Below are 16,875 nucleotides of genomic sequence, written 5' to 3'. Positions count from 1 at the left end.
CTGTCGTATGAAGAATTGTACATGAAAATGTATTTGTTCTATTAGAACGCTTTTTTAACGCACGATAAAATAGCGCCCGTGGGAATGATAAAACCCAGAGAACAAATTTAAATAAAATAAACGTTTCTTTAAAGATAAAATAACCTGCATCTGTCAATACGGTTAACCTCAAAAATTGTAACAGAATATTTGCATTCGTTTGATATCGTATTAAACTTGTTGTAGGGAAATGTAAAAATAATAACGACAAAGAGGATAAAAAAAAACAAAAGCGGTAAATTGTGAAATACTGGCATGCGGAAGGTTCGTGCGATTGTATGTGAAATAAACCTTATTTCATTCGATAAAATGTAAACATCGGTAATATTGGAGTACTTAAAAATACTTTGAAATGCAGACAAAAAAAAACCTTTGACGTTTAAAACGATGTCACTCTGAATAGCGATAACTTTTTAAGAGAAAAGTGTTGTTATAAAGGGTATTGTTCGAAAGTTTAATTCAGGAAAAGATGGTAAAGAAAGAATAAGAGAAAGGAGAGAGGAAGACGGTGAAGACTAAGGAGAAGAGATATAGTTTAGGAGACGTTATTTTAAAGAACAACAGATGCAATTTTTTCTTTAAAAAGGGAATAAGCCTTGATACTGTTTTATCAAGGTTTCTCACTTCTGCTCCCTCACTTTAATTCGACTTGTACCGAACCCGTGCCAATTTGTTTGCGTTATCCCATTTTATGGCAAGTGAAATGGACGTAAATGTCAACAATATTTATGGGTACACGGGAATAAGCTTAATATATGCGGAGTTTTGGGATTTGGAAGCAACTTTCGGCTTTTAGTACTTGATTCGCATTTTCACTTATGCTCACCAAAAAAAATGCCTGGAATACATTATTCTACTTACGGTGAAGAATAAGTATTTCTTATTAGCCTCAAATAAGCCAAAAATTCGATGCTTCAATGAATTTTTATTTGCCCTTTTATTTGTTTTAAAATAATTTTGATAAGCTTTTATTTAGTTTCACCTTTTTTCATCAAATCTTGAAGATAAAATTTGATCTACTTCAAGGTTACTGATTGAGCTGAAATTTTACATCTATATACAAGTATAAATCGTGTGACTATGATGGTGATGATCTGATGAGGGAATTGGAAGGTGGTCATAGGAACTCCGCAATGAAACGACGAATCTCATCGAGTTTGGGCTCGTTTGAATCGTCTTGATAAATAATTTTTCTTTTTTTAAGTAAGCTTGTTATTTAAAAGTTATTTTTATGATATTTTATTTGATGATTGCTTTAATAAAGACTATGTACAGTCATTAACAAAACATGCAGTGTACGTGTAAACAACATTGAACTTAAGCTCCTAGTAAGCTACGGCAATACCGTTATCGAGAGCCCTAGTTGAAACTTGAAGTGATTAATTCTGTGACAGGGGCGGTGCGAACAAACACTACATTAAACAATGAACTTTGGATTTACTCGTTACTGCAAACATTATGCTTATAAGACAATTTTATTGACATTACTCTGGTATTAATATCTATAATATTTAAGATTTCCAGTAACGATCAAATCGATGACGTAACCCACAATGTAAGCTTACCATCTGTCTTAAGCGCTTTAAAGCTATAGAACACGTAGGTATTTTGATCAGGCCGATACAGTTTGAAAACGTTGCAGATGTAACGAACGACGTAATCTGGCTTAGGCCACGCTGTTAGCATCACGTTTTAGTACCGGTGCACACTCTTGGATTTCAAGTCATTGTAATATTTTAGTTCTGATACTGGTAAAGGTAATTGATAAATCAACTTAAAAACGCTATAAACTCATCAATTTGTGCATTTTCTCAGTATATCTTAGATGTACAGTATCTTGTGGCATGCGGTTCATTTATTCAAAAGCTTTAATGTTATTGCGTACGAGACGGAATTATTGTTTTATAGAAATAACAACTGCTAATTGCGAAAACCATATATGTTTGCTTTACGACTTTCTTTGAGACTGCAATATTTTTTTTTAGAATTATAAAATGTGTTTTATGACGATAATCCCTAATTCCTACGGGCGTTTTTCTAACGTGCGTTAAAAAGTATACATTACCTTATCCTACAACTCTTTATCACACAGCGTTGTATTTTGACTGCTGAACAAACGGAACAAGAGTGATTATAAAGTATTCGTCGCTCAAGAACCGCCAACACCGAGTATTAACACGGCGATAAAAAACGCCCCTTCGTATGAGCACTAAGAATTGATATTTTACCACGTCACGAAGTACTTAAGAATGCGTGATGACATGATGATGATGTAATCGTATTAAAATTACATAGTATTATACGAACAAAGAAAAACTGCACTAGCAATTCCTTTGTTATCCTCGTATTATAAAATGATGACGTCATCATCCCTTGGATGATTAACTATAGGTACATTCATTACGATATCTAGCTGCATCTTGTAGTATCTGTATTCATAAACAAGTGAATGATTTGTTATCTGTGCATTTTTATGTTTATTCAGAGGGTACATTAAAATATTAGTCTTGCTCAACATGGAGTTTTATTACATGGTGGCAGCGGTGTTAAATTACGATTTTATTAGAAAAGTGTAGTTTTGCGCTAAAATGGAGCACGCTAGACCTCCAGCAGAATTAATTTTACAAGGTGGGCCGGCGGCGCGCGCAGACGCCTGGCGAAAGTGGTATAAACAGTTTCAAGTCTTTTTGAAAGCGTCGGGAGTACACAAAAGTACAAAAGATGTACAAAGCAGTCTGTTAGTGAATTTAATAGGCCCGGAAGGTTACGATGTGTATACTACGTTTAAATTTACGAAAGATGAGGACGCCGAGGATATCGAGATTTTGGTGAAAAAATTTAATGAACACTTTGGATCGAAGCAAAATACGACGATCACCAGATTTAAATTTTTTACGCGATCTCAAAACCGAGGGGAGTCCATAGACGAATATGTCACTGCACTTAAATTGTTGAGTCAGTCCTGTGAGTTCGAACATTTAGAAGACGGCTTGATACGCGATAGAATAGTTTGTGGAGTAGCGGATGGCGTCGTGAGGGAAAGATTACTCAGGACCGAGGATCTTACGCTGGCTAAGGCAGTAAAAATATGTCAGGCAAATGAAATGTCTAACGAGGAGACTCAGCAGATAGAAGAAACAAAAGGCGGATCGGCGGAGCCGGAGCCGGGAGCGTCGGGCCTCGCGGTGGACGCCGTGGCGGGCGCGTGGGGCAACGGGCGGCGCGGTCGCGGTCGCGGCGGCCAACAGCGCCCCCTGCCGGCGGCGCGTCGGCGCTCCGAAGTTTCGCCGCGAGTTAAATGTTTTTGTTGCGCTAATTACAATTGCAATAGCGATATTACCTGCCCAGCTAAAAAAGCTATTTGTTTTTTATGCAATCAAATAGGACATTTTAAAAAGTGTTGTCGGCAAAAGTTTTATAAAAAAGTAATGCAATTAAACGAAAGTTACGAAAGTGATAGTGATAAGGATCTTTATCATGTTTCGACTCTTCGTGAAAAGTGTAAGGACAACAAGTATGGCGGCAAATGGTATGAATATTTAATTTTAAATTGTAATGGAAATCGCGAGTTATTTAAGTTAGATACGGGTTCAGATCTAAATGTTATTTCTATAGATACGTTTAAAAGACTAGGATGCGACTTTGCTATTTTATATTCAGATAACACAAGAGCGCAGTCATTTTGTGGTAATTACTTAACTGTTGTCGGAGCATGTGATTTGTCATGGACATACAAAAGTCGTACATATAATTTGCATTTCATTGTTACTAAACATAATTGTCAAAGTGTACTCGGTAAAAATGCTTGTGAAGAATTAGGTATGATAAGGCGTATCCATACTATTGACATTACATCTTACGACGATTTGTTCAAGGGGTTGGGCAAGTTACCGGGTAAATATAAAATTGTAATCGATGAGAGTGTACAACCGTCGATATGTCCTGTTAGAAAAATACCTATAGGTGTTAGACAAAAGTTGTTAGTCGAATTGAATCGCATGACGGAGTTAGGCGTGATACGAAAAGTTTCTCATCCGACGGAGTGGGTTAACGCGATAGTGGTGGCCGCCAAGAAGGACGGCGGCATTCGCGTGTGTCTTGATCCGCGTCCGCTCAACAAAGCCGTGCGCCGCGCACACTATCCGTTGCCCACGCTCGCGGAGATAGCTTGCAGGCTGCAAGGGGCCACCGTTTTCAGCAAGCTCGACGCGCGCTCGGGTTTCTGGATGTGTGAGATCGATGATGCGAGCGCCGATTTATGTACCTTCGGGACGCCTTTCGGGCGTTACCAGTTCTTGCGCTTACCGTACGGAATTAATTGTGCACCGGAAGTTTTTCATTCAAAAATTCGACAGATTCTAGAGGATTTAGAAGGCGTTGACTCGTTCGTAGACGATATTGTCGTTTGGGGCGTAAATATCGAAGAACACGATAGGCGCTTAAAGGCCCTTCTCGATAGGGCCAGAGAAGTAGGTATTAAATTTAATCGTAAAAAATGTGAATTCGCCGTAAAACAAATTAATTATCTAGGTCATACTTTCAGCGCTAGCGGCATGCAAATAGATAAGAGTAAATTAAGGGCTATTACGGATATGCCACCACCTAAAGATAGGCCGTCTTTGGAACGTTTTTTGGGCATGGTTAATTATTTATCGAAATATATACCGAATTATTCCGAGGAAGTTTATCCGTTGAGATGTTTGTTAAAAAAGGATAGCGTGTGGTGCTGGGACAGGGTACAGGAGGCGGCGGTGACGCGCGTCAAGCGGCTGCTGAGCGGCGCGCCCGTGTTGGCGTTGTACGAGACGCGCGCGCCAGTACTGGTGTCGGTGGATGCGAGTGCGCGCGCGCTCGGCGCCGTACTGCTGCAGCGAGGTCGTCCCGTCGAGTTTGCCTCCATGACGCTCAACGATACGCAATGTCGCTATGCGCAGATTGAAAAGGAATTACTGGCTATCGTTTTTGCGTTGGAGCGGTTCCATCAATATGTTTTCGGTAGGTCGGACGTTACGGTGGAGACAGACCACAAACCATTAGAATCCTTGTTTAAGAAATCTTTGGACTCGGTGCCGGCTCGCCTCCAACGCATGATGTTGAGGGCACAAGCTTATGATTTTAAAGTTGTATACAAGCCCGGAAAGTATATGTATATTGCGGATACACTGTCGAGAGCGCCGCTAGGAGAAATATTGTCGGATAACATTAGTAACGAAGTCGAGGAGCAGACCTGTTTTTTGTTAGAAAATGTCAGATTCAGTAGTGAAAAAACAAAACTTGTTAAGGAATTTACAGCCAAAGATGAAGAGTGTCAACTTTTAATATCGTATATAGGTAACGGTTGGCCAGACAATAAATACGAAGTCGATGAACGTGTTCGCGCGCAGTGGTCCTACAGGGAATTATTTGAATACGTCGATGGCATAATTTTTAAGGACAATCTTGTGTATATACCGCGCGGTCTGCGTAAGGAGATGATAGATCGCGTTCACGACGGGCACATGGGCATAGACCGTTGCAAGCGGCACGCGCGCGAAGTCATGTTCTGGCCGGGCATGTCGCGCGATGTCGAGCAGCGCGTGCGGCGCTGCGCAGCGTGTACAGAGCGCGCTCCGCGCCCCCCGCGTGAACCCCTCTTGTTTCATCACATACCTGATATACCCTGGGTCAAGGTAGGTTCAGATATTTTTCAAATAGGAAAAAACTATTATCTTATATTAGTGGATTACTTTTCGAATTTTGTTGAGGTAGTTATGTTAACGAATATTTGTAGCAGATCAGTTATCGGCGCTTTAAAGGAGCAATTTGCTCGACACGGCATTCCGGCCCATCTGGTGACAGACAACGGGCCCGCTTACGCGTCGAAAGAGTTCGCATCGTTTTGTAGGACGTGGGGTTTTGATCATATCACGACGTCGCCCCATTATCCGCAGTCGAATGGACGGAGTGAGAGAACTGTTAGAACCGTAAAAGAAATGTTAAAGAAATCGTATTTGTCGGGCACTGATTTTTATCTAGGATTATTAAATTTTCGAGCGACACCGCGTGACGGCATCGCTTCACCTTCGGAGTTATTGATGGGTCGTAGGATAAATACTCGGCTTCCCATTCATCTGAGCAAACTTAAACCTTCTCGAGACAATAGCGAAGATTATAAAAACATTCGAGAAAAACAATTTAAGTGTAAAACTAGATACGACTGGCACTCCAGGGCGCTCCCGGAGCTGCAGGCCGGGCAGGAGGTGATCATCGCGGACGGAGTGAGTCGGCGCAGGCGCGGCCGTGTGCAGGCGCGCGCTGCGCAACCACGATCTTACTTTGTTAGTGATGCCGCGGGCAGGTGTTACAGACGTAATAGGCGGCATTTGATTAATATTGGTCAGCAGGGCAGTGCCTATGGCGCTACTGAACCCACTGAGAGCGGCTGCATCCCGGGAACGTCTAGCGCAGACTCGGCATTACAACGCGACCTAGGTAACGAGGCCACCACAATCGCAACGTCTTCACTCTTACCCAATAATAATGCGAAAAAAATTGATGTTAGGCAGGCGGCTATTTCAGCGAAAAATAAGTTTAAAAATTTGTTTCCGTAATTGAAGTTTAAAATACTTATTTAGTTTTACATTAAGCTAAATGTTAATAGTTTATTTTTTTTTCTCTGTTATTATTAAGGTTAAAAAAAAAAAAAAAAAAAAGTATTTACTTTATGTTAAGTTTAAGTTTTGCTGTTCTAATTAGTTTGTAAGATTTTTGCATAGTGTTTTGGTTAAAAAAAAAAAAAAAAAAAAAAAGAAGGAGGATGATGTAGTATCTGTATTCATAAACAAGTGAATGATTTGTTATCTGTGCATTTTTATGTTTATTCAGAGGGTACATTAAAATATTAGTCTTGCTCAACATGGAGTTTTATTACACATCTCATTCGAGCTATGAATACAGATGAGCCATTCTAACTGATGTTCTATTATACCTAGCTCTTATTACATCTGGGATTATACGGTTTTAATTAAAATGCAACTTAAGGTATAAATTTTAAGATTTAATTCAACCAAATGAAAAATGTAACCTGTGGTTGAGGTTTTCATTTTTTTCTTTTTTTTTAATGAACATGTTCATTTTCTTAATAAGTTCCAAGATTATTAATTTAGATTTAATTCAACTTTTTTCTTCTCTTAAACTTTCTTAACTAACTTTTCTCTTCTCTTCTCTAAACTTTTGTTCCTATATTTTTGCTTAGCATTATTTATCTTATACGAAACTTTTCTGTTATTTTGTCTTTTAAAAAACTGGAGACCTCTTTACAAAATTATAATAATTATTGACTTATATAATACTAGCAGTTACCCGCAACTTTATCCGCGCGGAATAAAAAAAAAAGTAGTAATATAGTGTAAACCCATCAGTCAAAGAATTATACAAATCGTGTCAGTTTCGGATTCTATTCAATGCAAACAAACAGTCAAACCATTCCTATTTATATTATTATTGTAGTGCCGATGTAAACCAAATCAAACTCAAAACTTTTTAGTTTTTTTTTTTTTTTTGACACGGATTTTCGTTCGTTTATTTATTAACTATCGACTCTTAAATAAATGTACACGTCAAAACCAAGTCTCATCTCACGGATTAATCTAGTTGTGTTACTATGATGTAAGTGGCACGGTTATACATAGGAGAGATATTTTGATTTCGGTCACAAAGCGCTTCGCAATTAATGGGTATGTCATTACAATGCTTGACTAATGTCTGACTATTATTCATTCCTGCTGCGATGCTATTCAAATCCCCTATGGGTTCGCCAATATTGGATATAAATTTCCCTCTTAAATTGTTTGACAATAACTAAGCTAGGCTATAAACCACGGTAGCGGAAGATTTATTTTTATTTGCGAATTGTGCTTCTATTTTGTTTTTCTCGTAACAGACTATTTGAATCTATTAATGTACTTGATATTTTCGTGTTTTGCTAGAAATAGTTTTACTTTACGTTAGTTTTAGTTTCTTGGCTTGATATGTCTAAGATCAACTTATATTGGCATTGTATTTGCAAACCTTTGAAGATTCTTTTTATAAGACATTCCTGATTTTTTTTCGTATCGACCCTTTACCATTGTTAACCGATTGTGTAAGTAGAGAGTAAACTCACATATTAGGGGTCAAAAGAGATATGGAAGATTGTAATATTCTGTGCCGACCCATCGCTAGGAAAAGGGCATTAAGATGATGAATAATTGAGGGCATTGAACATTGAAATGAAATTTGAAAATTACGTGATAAAAAATTCTATTAAAATTAAAAAAAAATTGTACAAAAAATAATTGCTCAAATAAATTACACATTTATTTCGAATAAATGTGTAATTTATTAATAATAGCAACGGCGATATTGAATAGATGCGTAACGAGTTTCAAAATACTAAAGATATTACAGAGTTCGAGATTAAATCTTTTCAGACATTTTATGTTTAATTCATTCATGAAATTGGTAAATAAACTTTAGACCTTTGGAAACTCTAACAATGGAACTAATCGGATTACATTAAAATTATTTGCCTTAAATTTATGTTGAAATTATATTTTATAAAGATGAGATATAAAAAATACGAGTATTATAAATGCGAATATTTAGATGTATGGATAGATGGATGTTTGTTAGAACATCCAGAACCTCTCAACGGATCTTAATGAAATTTGGCACAGATGTCTACATCTACATAATCTACTGTCTACTGTCTACATAGTCTGGAAGAACATATAGGCTACTTATGTTTTTTTGAATGCCGCGCGGACAGAGTCGCGGGCTACAGCTAGTCAAAACATAAAGTCCAAACCTAGAAACTTGAGTAAGCACAGATAATATTAAAATTGTTGTGATATACGAATAATTAATTTTTAACTATAATGGACAGGTAGACAGAGAACAGCAAACTAAAAGACCTTAGAAGATTATATAAAGTTGTGAGGCTTGGGTTTTAATTTTTTTTTAATGCGTGAGTTCATTTTATCTGTTACGACTGTTCAATTAGAGGTTTTGTTTTTAATTTCGGTAACAAAAAAAATAACTTTTGCAAACATCACATCATTAAGATTTCCTGTCAAACTTTGTATCGGGCGAGTTTTGATCACGCTATATAATTTATTTAGGCTGCTTTATAATTATTATTTATTGACTTAATAAGGAACAGCTGTCCTTCCTTGTTATTTGTTTCTTTCAAATTTTCCTCCCCCGAAGTTAATTAGTTACGCTCGTAGATTATGTCCTCGTTAATGAAAATTGTTAAGTGAAAAAGTTTTTTTTTTTTGTAATTCTTGTACAAATAATAATCACGTCTGTTACCTATGTTTTATTAATAACTATATTTTGAAGAAACTTTAGTAGATTTTGAAAACGTCAGGGAAGGTTTGTACCAGAAAAAAAAATGCTGTAAATGTAAATTTTTGCTTGCTTTTGACACGGCATTTTTTACACTTTGTCATTGCAATATAAAGGCGAGTTTAATAATTAAAAAATATGATTTTGCGTATATATTCTCATTCAATAACATTAGTCTTAATTCAATTCGCCCTAAACATAACAAACTTTTCAACTCATTAATTTTGTTATTTTGAAACTTTATAACCCTTACCTATATCTAAATAAAGTCACCCTTTTATTGCAAATTACATGAAAATTGATGATCAGAGGAGATGAGAAGTATTCGCCTATTTACGTAATTGCCGCTGCAGACACACAGGCTTTGTCGGAATTGATGGGTCATTAAGATTCATCTGCTAAAGACGTTTAGGAGACGCCATTCGTTGCCTAAAACAACACAAAGGAATATCTCAGACCTATTGAAAGTAATGGAATATTTTATAGTTCATTTTGCATTAAAATAATTATTCAGTTTTTACTATAATAGGCATCTATTTGAGAATAATTTTTTTTAAATATTTTAAATCAAATAAACTCTTACTTAATTAATTCCTGAATGATTCAGGAATTAAACAGGTACAGAAATAATTTAATATAAACAAGTGAACCGATTTTCATGAGTGAGTTGTTATTGCATTTGTGTTCTTTTCTTGATTTTCGAGTTCGTTATCTTTTGTTTTTTTTTAATTAACAAATAGTATGTAGTATATATTAGAAAATATTATGCCATAAATAGTATGTGCCATTTACGATTTAAAAATGCCAAACTTATGTACATAAAATATAAGCTGCTCCAAAAAACATGGCGTAAAGCAAATGGGTACTAAAATTGGAATAGCATTTATTCGGAGTTGCAAAGGAAATTGTCTGGTTGTGAGCCACTGCCATATCCGGAGAATGAGCCCAATGTCTCATATAAAAGTGGAAACGAAAGAGAAATTGAAACGATTCACAAAATAAATGTTGTGTCTAAAAAATTAATGATGCAGAAACTAAGCGAAATTAAAGTTCTGTTGCCTGAACATAAATAAGAAGTAAACTGTCCTAAAAAGGATTTTATCATTATAATTTAAGATAGTAAAATTAACGTAAGATGAATATTTAAATAAATATTTATTCGCCATTAGTGCAAAAGACAATTTAAATTTAATACAATTTTAACAACGTAATATTTAAAACTATTCCATTGTTAAAATGTTATTAAATAATTCACTGCTCTGTAGTTTGCAGTGAGATTTATTTCTGTTTGCATTCATAGATTGTCCCAAATACGTGACATTTTATAATTCAGTTATTTACTTAATTTAACCTACGATTAAATGCTATTTGCAACTATTTTGCATTTTAATTATTTTATATTAAAAATACACACACACACAAACACACACATAACCACACCTGTAACCCAGAGGGGTAGGCACAGATCATTCGGCGTCCCCAAACGAACCTTCGAAATCCACTTTTCGCCATTTCGGGAGACAGAACGTGACGGGTGGCGAGCCACGTCGCCGCCTTTTTCTTCTGGAAATACAAACATATTTTTGAATCATATTTTCAAATAAAAAAATAAAGATATCACGTAACTGTTTTATTCAGATACGTACAACTACAAAAATCAACGATTTGAGCGTCGCAGTAAGGTTTTTTTTTCATGCTACGGAACAAACGAGAGGAATTTTCAGTCTAACTGAATTGCAGCATGAAATATTATGCTTACTGTTTTAATAAAACATCTAGAGATATATTTCAGTTACCAAGAAAGTTTAATCTTTGTTGTAAAAGAAACTATCATCTTAGAAGCGGAAACACGATTTTATAAAAAAAAATCCCGACTGAAAGCTTTACAATTGAGCTGTAACATTTCTCCGAGTACTTTATGAATTAAAATATCCTTCATTAAAAATTAAAAAAAAGAACAAGTAATCATTACTAGGTCCTATTATGATTTTTTTTCATTCGGAGCGTCGGATCCTGGTCCAGGGGATCGGGCAAGACCTCTCCCTGCCAGCAGTAGTGGTGGCGGCACTGGCGGGGAAGTTGCAATGGTCGGCTCTTGTGGCGTTTTACGAGGTTGTCATGCTCCAAAAAGAAAACGTTGAGTGTGAGCGTGAGCGCGAACGAACCCCGCTCGGGGATGTAAAAGGCGAGGCGTTTCTACTGGGCGCTTTGGTCTGTCAGCCCCGTAGTTCCAGGCAAAAAAAGGTCCTATTATGATTAGTATTTGAGCACTGAGATTTTAAAAAAATAAGCTAATTTCTTTTCTATTAAAAAGTCGTTTTGTAGTACAAAAAAATCCGGCTTATTCAGAACGTTAAAGTTTTTCACGAATGTGATTTGTTTAATGATTGTGGGAATTGTAAGAGGACTAGATTTTTTCATATCAGGAAGGGATGAAAAGGGGAGGTGGATTTGGCAGAGGAGGTGACGCAATGGAAGGTTTATATCGTATATCTGTGCATCACATCCTCCGTCGATTAACAATACGCAATTTATCTGCAAGTGCAGATTTCTATGGATAAAGGCCACTTCGCTAGTTGGTAAATTTAAGTGTCCGTTTGCTAGTCTGCCGCCGTTTGCTATAAAAAAAACTCTTTATTATCAAAGCATTAGAATATTAATCAACTAACAAATACAAAGTTCGATAGAATTGATATAACACTTAGTAAAAACATGCCTGTTCAGAATACACAGCGGTGAATTATACGAGAATGAATTACAGCGCACATTGCCCCTCTCATGCATTTTCGAAGTTAGAATACATAAGTTGTAGGAAATCAAGTTGCATCTCATTTCCTAGATATTCTCGAATATAAATTAACTTCGGTTCATTGTTTTAAGTAGAAAATGACTAACTTTATCATAACACTAATATATTTTCATTATTATTTATCCAACTGCTTTTGCATTTGCTAAATTTGCATAAAGTTTACATAAGCCTATATTGATATAAATAAGGTATTTGAAAAACAGGCATATCAACTTAAGGTACATATAAAATAAGTAATGTTTTTTCATATATCTTGGCTGCTCAAGGTCACCAGGGCGCCGCGCAGTTCTCTCCCCCCGCATCCCGCTACACCCCGCTGGACCAAAAATTTTGTTGTACGCAGCGACTCACGCGAAGTTAAAAGGCGCCAAGATATCTGAAAACTATAACATCTAATAGGGCATTGTTACAAGCTGAGTAAATGCCGTCCTGTCAGACGGTTAAAGGTACGGGTGTCCAAAACGGAATATACTTAATCCTTCCTTTAGTGTTTATAAAAGAAGAAATAATTACATCAATTGTATTTTTTCTGTTTTAATTATATTCAGTGTTTAACACTAGACGTTAATGAAACAGACAAAGCCAACGTGTTCGCAACAGACGTAACATTTACGGCTGCGTTCCATATTGCGAGGCCGTTAAGTCGGCACTTTATCCATTCTCGCGGCTGTGCCCGTGTAAGTATGTGCCAAAATATTAACACGCATATTCGTTACATAGACGTTTTCATTGGCCCAATATTTTATAACATTCGGAAGTTATTTTTTTAATGTTTATCTTTGGGAAAATCGTTTAAGTGTGTTTCGATGATTTGCTTTATCAATGTATACGTTAATAACCCCCTTTTTGTATCATAGGGGAAATCTTCAAAAGAAACCCTGCAAATTAGGGTAAAAGACAGGGTTAAGTGAGATTTCTACTTCCAAAAAACTCCTCGACGGCCTTCCTCAAGTGCGACTGCGATTGTTACGGGATCTCCAATGGAACACACCGCGACCATCTACGATGATAGCTCCTAGGATTTTATTTTTCAATTTAAATTAAATATGTTGGTTGATGCAGTTTTATCTCCGATACTGACTTCAAAAAAACATCGTTACTGCTATGCGCTTAAATCTTGTTTAGGCATAGATTTCTCAAATTTTTAGCGTCTTATTTTGGGATCAAGATTTTTTTTTATTTATTTAAAACGTCACTGTAAATTTGTAAAACAGCTACATACCACACGCGTCGCCATATTCTGGCACTTGCAATAAATCAAAGTTGTCGCAGACAGAAAATCCCCCTCTGTGGAAACATTGCGTAATAACGGATTCATTTATTTCACGCCTAGAGGAGAAATTTATAGGTCTTGTTCCTTAGTTTTACCACAAGGAGATTAATTAAAGAGTTTTTTTTCTACCTTCCCCTGAACGTCATAAATTTCTTTTTGCTGGTAATATTATTTGTGTTGAAATATATATACTAGCTTTCACCCGCGACTCCGTCCGCGCGGAATAAAAAATGGAAAATGGGGTAAAACTATCCTATATCCGTTTCCTGGTTCTAAGCTACCTGCCCACCAATTTTCAGTCAAATCAATTCAGCCGTTCTTGAGTTATAAATAGTGTAACTAACACGACTTTCTTTTATATAAATATTGATTTATATGAGCTTCAAAAAATTTATTTTATTTGATTTTTATTAATATACTGCTATTATGATATCAATTTATTCGAACGCTACTTGAAGGCGATAGTTTATACTTTGAAAAAAAAACTAGAAAATAAATTATTGTATACATTTTGATAAATATTAGACTTAAATACACGAACGTTTTCTTAATAAAATTCGAGGCATGTGTATGAGAGTTTTCATAGGAAATTGCCTTGCATCGAACCCCATCTATATCCGGGAGCTAGCGCTCTTTTTTTGCCAAAACAAGTCTTGAAAAGACGTCACGGACAAAGTTAGAGAGAAACGAGATATTGTAACATTAATGTAATAGAAATAAAGACCTAATTATCTTTAAATGATCTTAAGCCTTGTCTAATGCACATAATTTTAATATCTTTATTATCGGGAAAGATTGAATTTTTAATAACGAATGAGTTAAAATACGTCACATATTCCCATTAAATACAAAATAATAAAATTAAACTCCGATATTTTAATTTACCATGAGTTTCTAAGACTAATATATCTGGATATAACATACCATCGTCACTGACACCTGATAAAACAGATATAACAATATGTTTTAAATGGAGATTTTGGTCTTAGAAACCTACGGTTAGCCAGTAGATAGGCTATCGTTGACCCTTCTACTAGATTCATGTTAAACGTGATCTCGACTGCACAATATAGATTATAAATTTTCCTAAGCCTCGCTCAGCAGCATTTTGTTGGTATCGTGTAAATTAATTTCGAATAAAATACTCCTGAGTGTTATTAAGAATAAGCCGCTTATAAAACACAAATTTTACCTATTTACTAAAGCGACCCAAAGAGCTTAGTGTATATTTTGTCAATAAACGCTGCGTCAGTTTTATTAATATTTCAGTCAGCGCTAATTATTCATTTTTAAGGGTAAATATTTCTTAATTATTTTAGAGAATATTTATGGAGAAATTGTATGTAACAATAAGAACTTTAAATGTGAATAAGTATAGCGTAGGAAGCATCAGATGAGTTGGGTAAAAAAATAATAGAGTTAAAAAGGGAGTGGCAATGTAATAATAGTAATCTCTAAATTGTTGTTCGTATTAATTAAACCTCTTGTTTTCACTAAGAACGATGTAATTTCACATATGGGAAGTCCTTTGCTACTTGAATACAGTTTTCACTAGTTAAGGACCAAGGCAACATTGAATAATGTAAACTTAGTGTGCAATAATAAAGATTTTCATTTTCAATAGAAATGATAATCGACTGGTAATAGATAAATAATTAGAAATGTACAGTAAAATAATATTTTACAAAAAAAATAATATAACCTACAAAATTAATGTTATAGTGATAAAATAATGGAAACAAACTAAACTGTTGTAATATAGCTTTTGTTACACAATTTCGCAAATTTAATAAACATAACACACGTGTAATTTTCCACAGATTTAATTCAGTAGTCGATTTAACGTGAAAATACATATAATTCTGTGAACACCAACATTTGGAGCTAAAATAACTGTAATTTCGGCGACTATAAAACGCTGATACGATAGCTGTATCACTTTTGATTCGTTAAATTGCATATATTTGATTGCTATGAGTTTCCACTTCTGTACAAATACATGTTGTTTATATTCCTATTTCTCAAGTTCAAAAAGATTGAGGCAATGACGTAGCAAAATATTTTTGCAACTTTGGTGTACATTTTTTATTTAACTTTAAATCTGCAAATATAACTACGTCCAAGATTTAATAGTTATTAATCTTACTAATATTATAAACTAGCTTTTATCCGCGACTTCGTCCGCGCAGAATAAAAAAAATGCACACAAGATAAAAAAGTTCCTATGTCCATCTCCTAGTTCTAAGCTACCTCCCCATCAATTTTCAGCTAAATCAGTTCGACCGATCTTAAATTATAAATAGTGTACCTAACACGATTTTCTTTATATATATAGACGCGAATGTTTAAATAGATAGATGTTTGTTTGAAGGTAAGGTCTGGAAGAACACATAATATTTTTTAATTTCACACGAACGGAGTCGCGGGCACAGCTAGTAATTTAATATTGAACAATATATTACATTAATTAATGGATCTTTATGTTTTTGATGTGAAACATCTATAGGCTCACTTGTAAACCAAATTGTTGGCGTGGCGACGCTTGCCGTGGCGACGGGTCGCCACGCTATACTGAGGTATATAATATTATTTTAATAATATTTAATATTTTATGCATATTACTTGTACACACACGATGTTTCACATCTGCCAGGCGTCCCATGACGGCTCACACATTTTTTTTAAAAATAAATATAAATAAATCTGAAATACGAAGTGTTTACTCGTAGATTAGTTTTATTCTGGCGTAGAATGAAAAAGTTGTAAGAGTGAGTTTAACCGCAACATCCAGCGGGGATTAGATGAGAAAAGTTTAGACTCGCTTTGTACTACTTGCATCGAGACATAAGTTTGTCATTTTTTTTATCAAAGTATCACTATCTTACTATATTTCTCGGATACTATTAATTTACATTAAATTAACATCGTATTTCTGATGACATATCTCATAACATACTCTTAATGGAGAAGTGTAAACCTAATACAATTTAAGTGACTACCGTTACTCATAGGATAGTATTCATAAATAGTTTAGACGCCCACTTACTCTTAGTATTTATACAAAATAATATACAAGTAAGAACACATGATTGTTAGCGTCAAAACCTAAATCGAATACTCTGCTACATACAAATTACTTCATTGGATAAAAAGTCCCCAGTTTTTATACAAATTGACTTGAGAATTAATACAGCAAACGCGTATTTTTTTTAAACCGCTTTCAGTGACGAAATTGAGTTTCAAGTCCTCCAATACTTTACGACAGGAAAAAGGAGTCGTGACATTTTTACAAAAGAATGTAATATGTTTCAATACAAAATTACACGAAAGGGAACAAATGAGTAAATTTTTTAAGAATGACGTGACGAATGTGTAAAACACGTAT

At 35.2% G+C, this 16,875-nt stretch overlaps 1 protein-coding gene across 1 annotated transcript; it reads left to right on the top strand.

Annotated features, from left to right (window-relative positions):
* The first annotated feature begins 2,627 nt into the window (after positions 1-2,627).
* On the top strand, positions 2,628-11,664 carry LOC123721191. Its single transcript, XM_045679043.1, has 5 exons — positions 2,628-3,332; positions 3,453-4,512; positions 4,570-6,106; positions 6,230-6,510; positions 11,384-11,664. The coding sequence occupies exons 1-5, from the start codon at positions 2,628-2,630 to the stop codon at positions 11,662-11,664; spliced, it is 3,864 nt and encodes a 1,287-aa protein (XP_045534999.1).
* Positions 11,665-16,875: the final 5,211 nt, after the last annotated feature.

This window comes from Papilio machaon, chromosome 8 (assembly GCF_912999745.1).
Source record: "Papilio machaon chromosome 8, ilPapMach1.1, whole genome shotgun sequence".
Classification (NCBI taxonomy): Eukaryota; Metazoa; Arthropoda; class Insecta; order Lepidoptera; family Papilionidae; genus Papilio; species Papilio machaon.
This window is presented reverse-complemented; position numbering and strand designations above follow the sequence as displayed.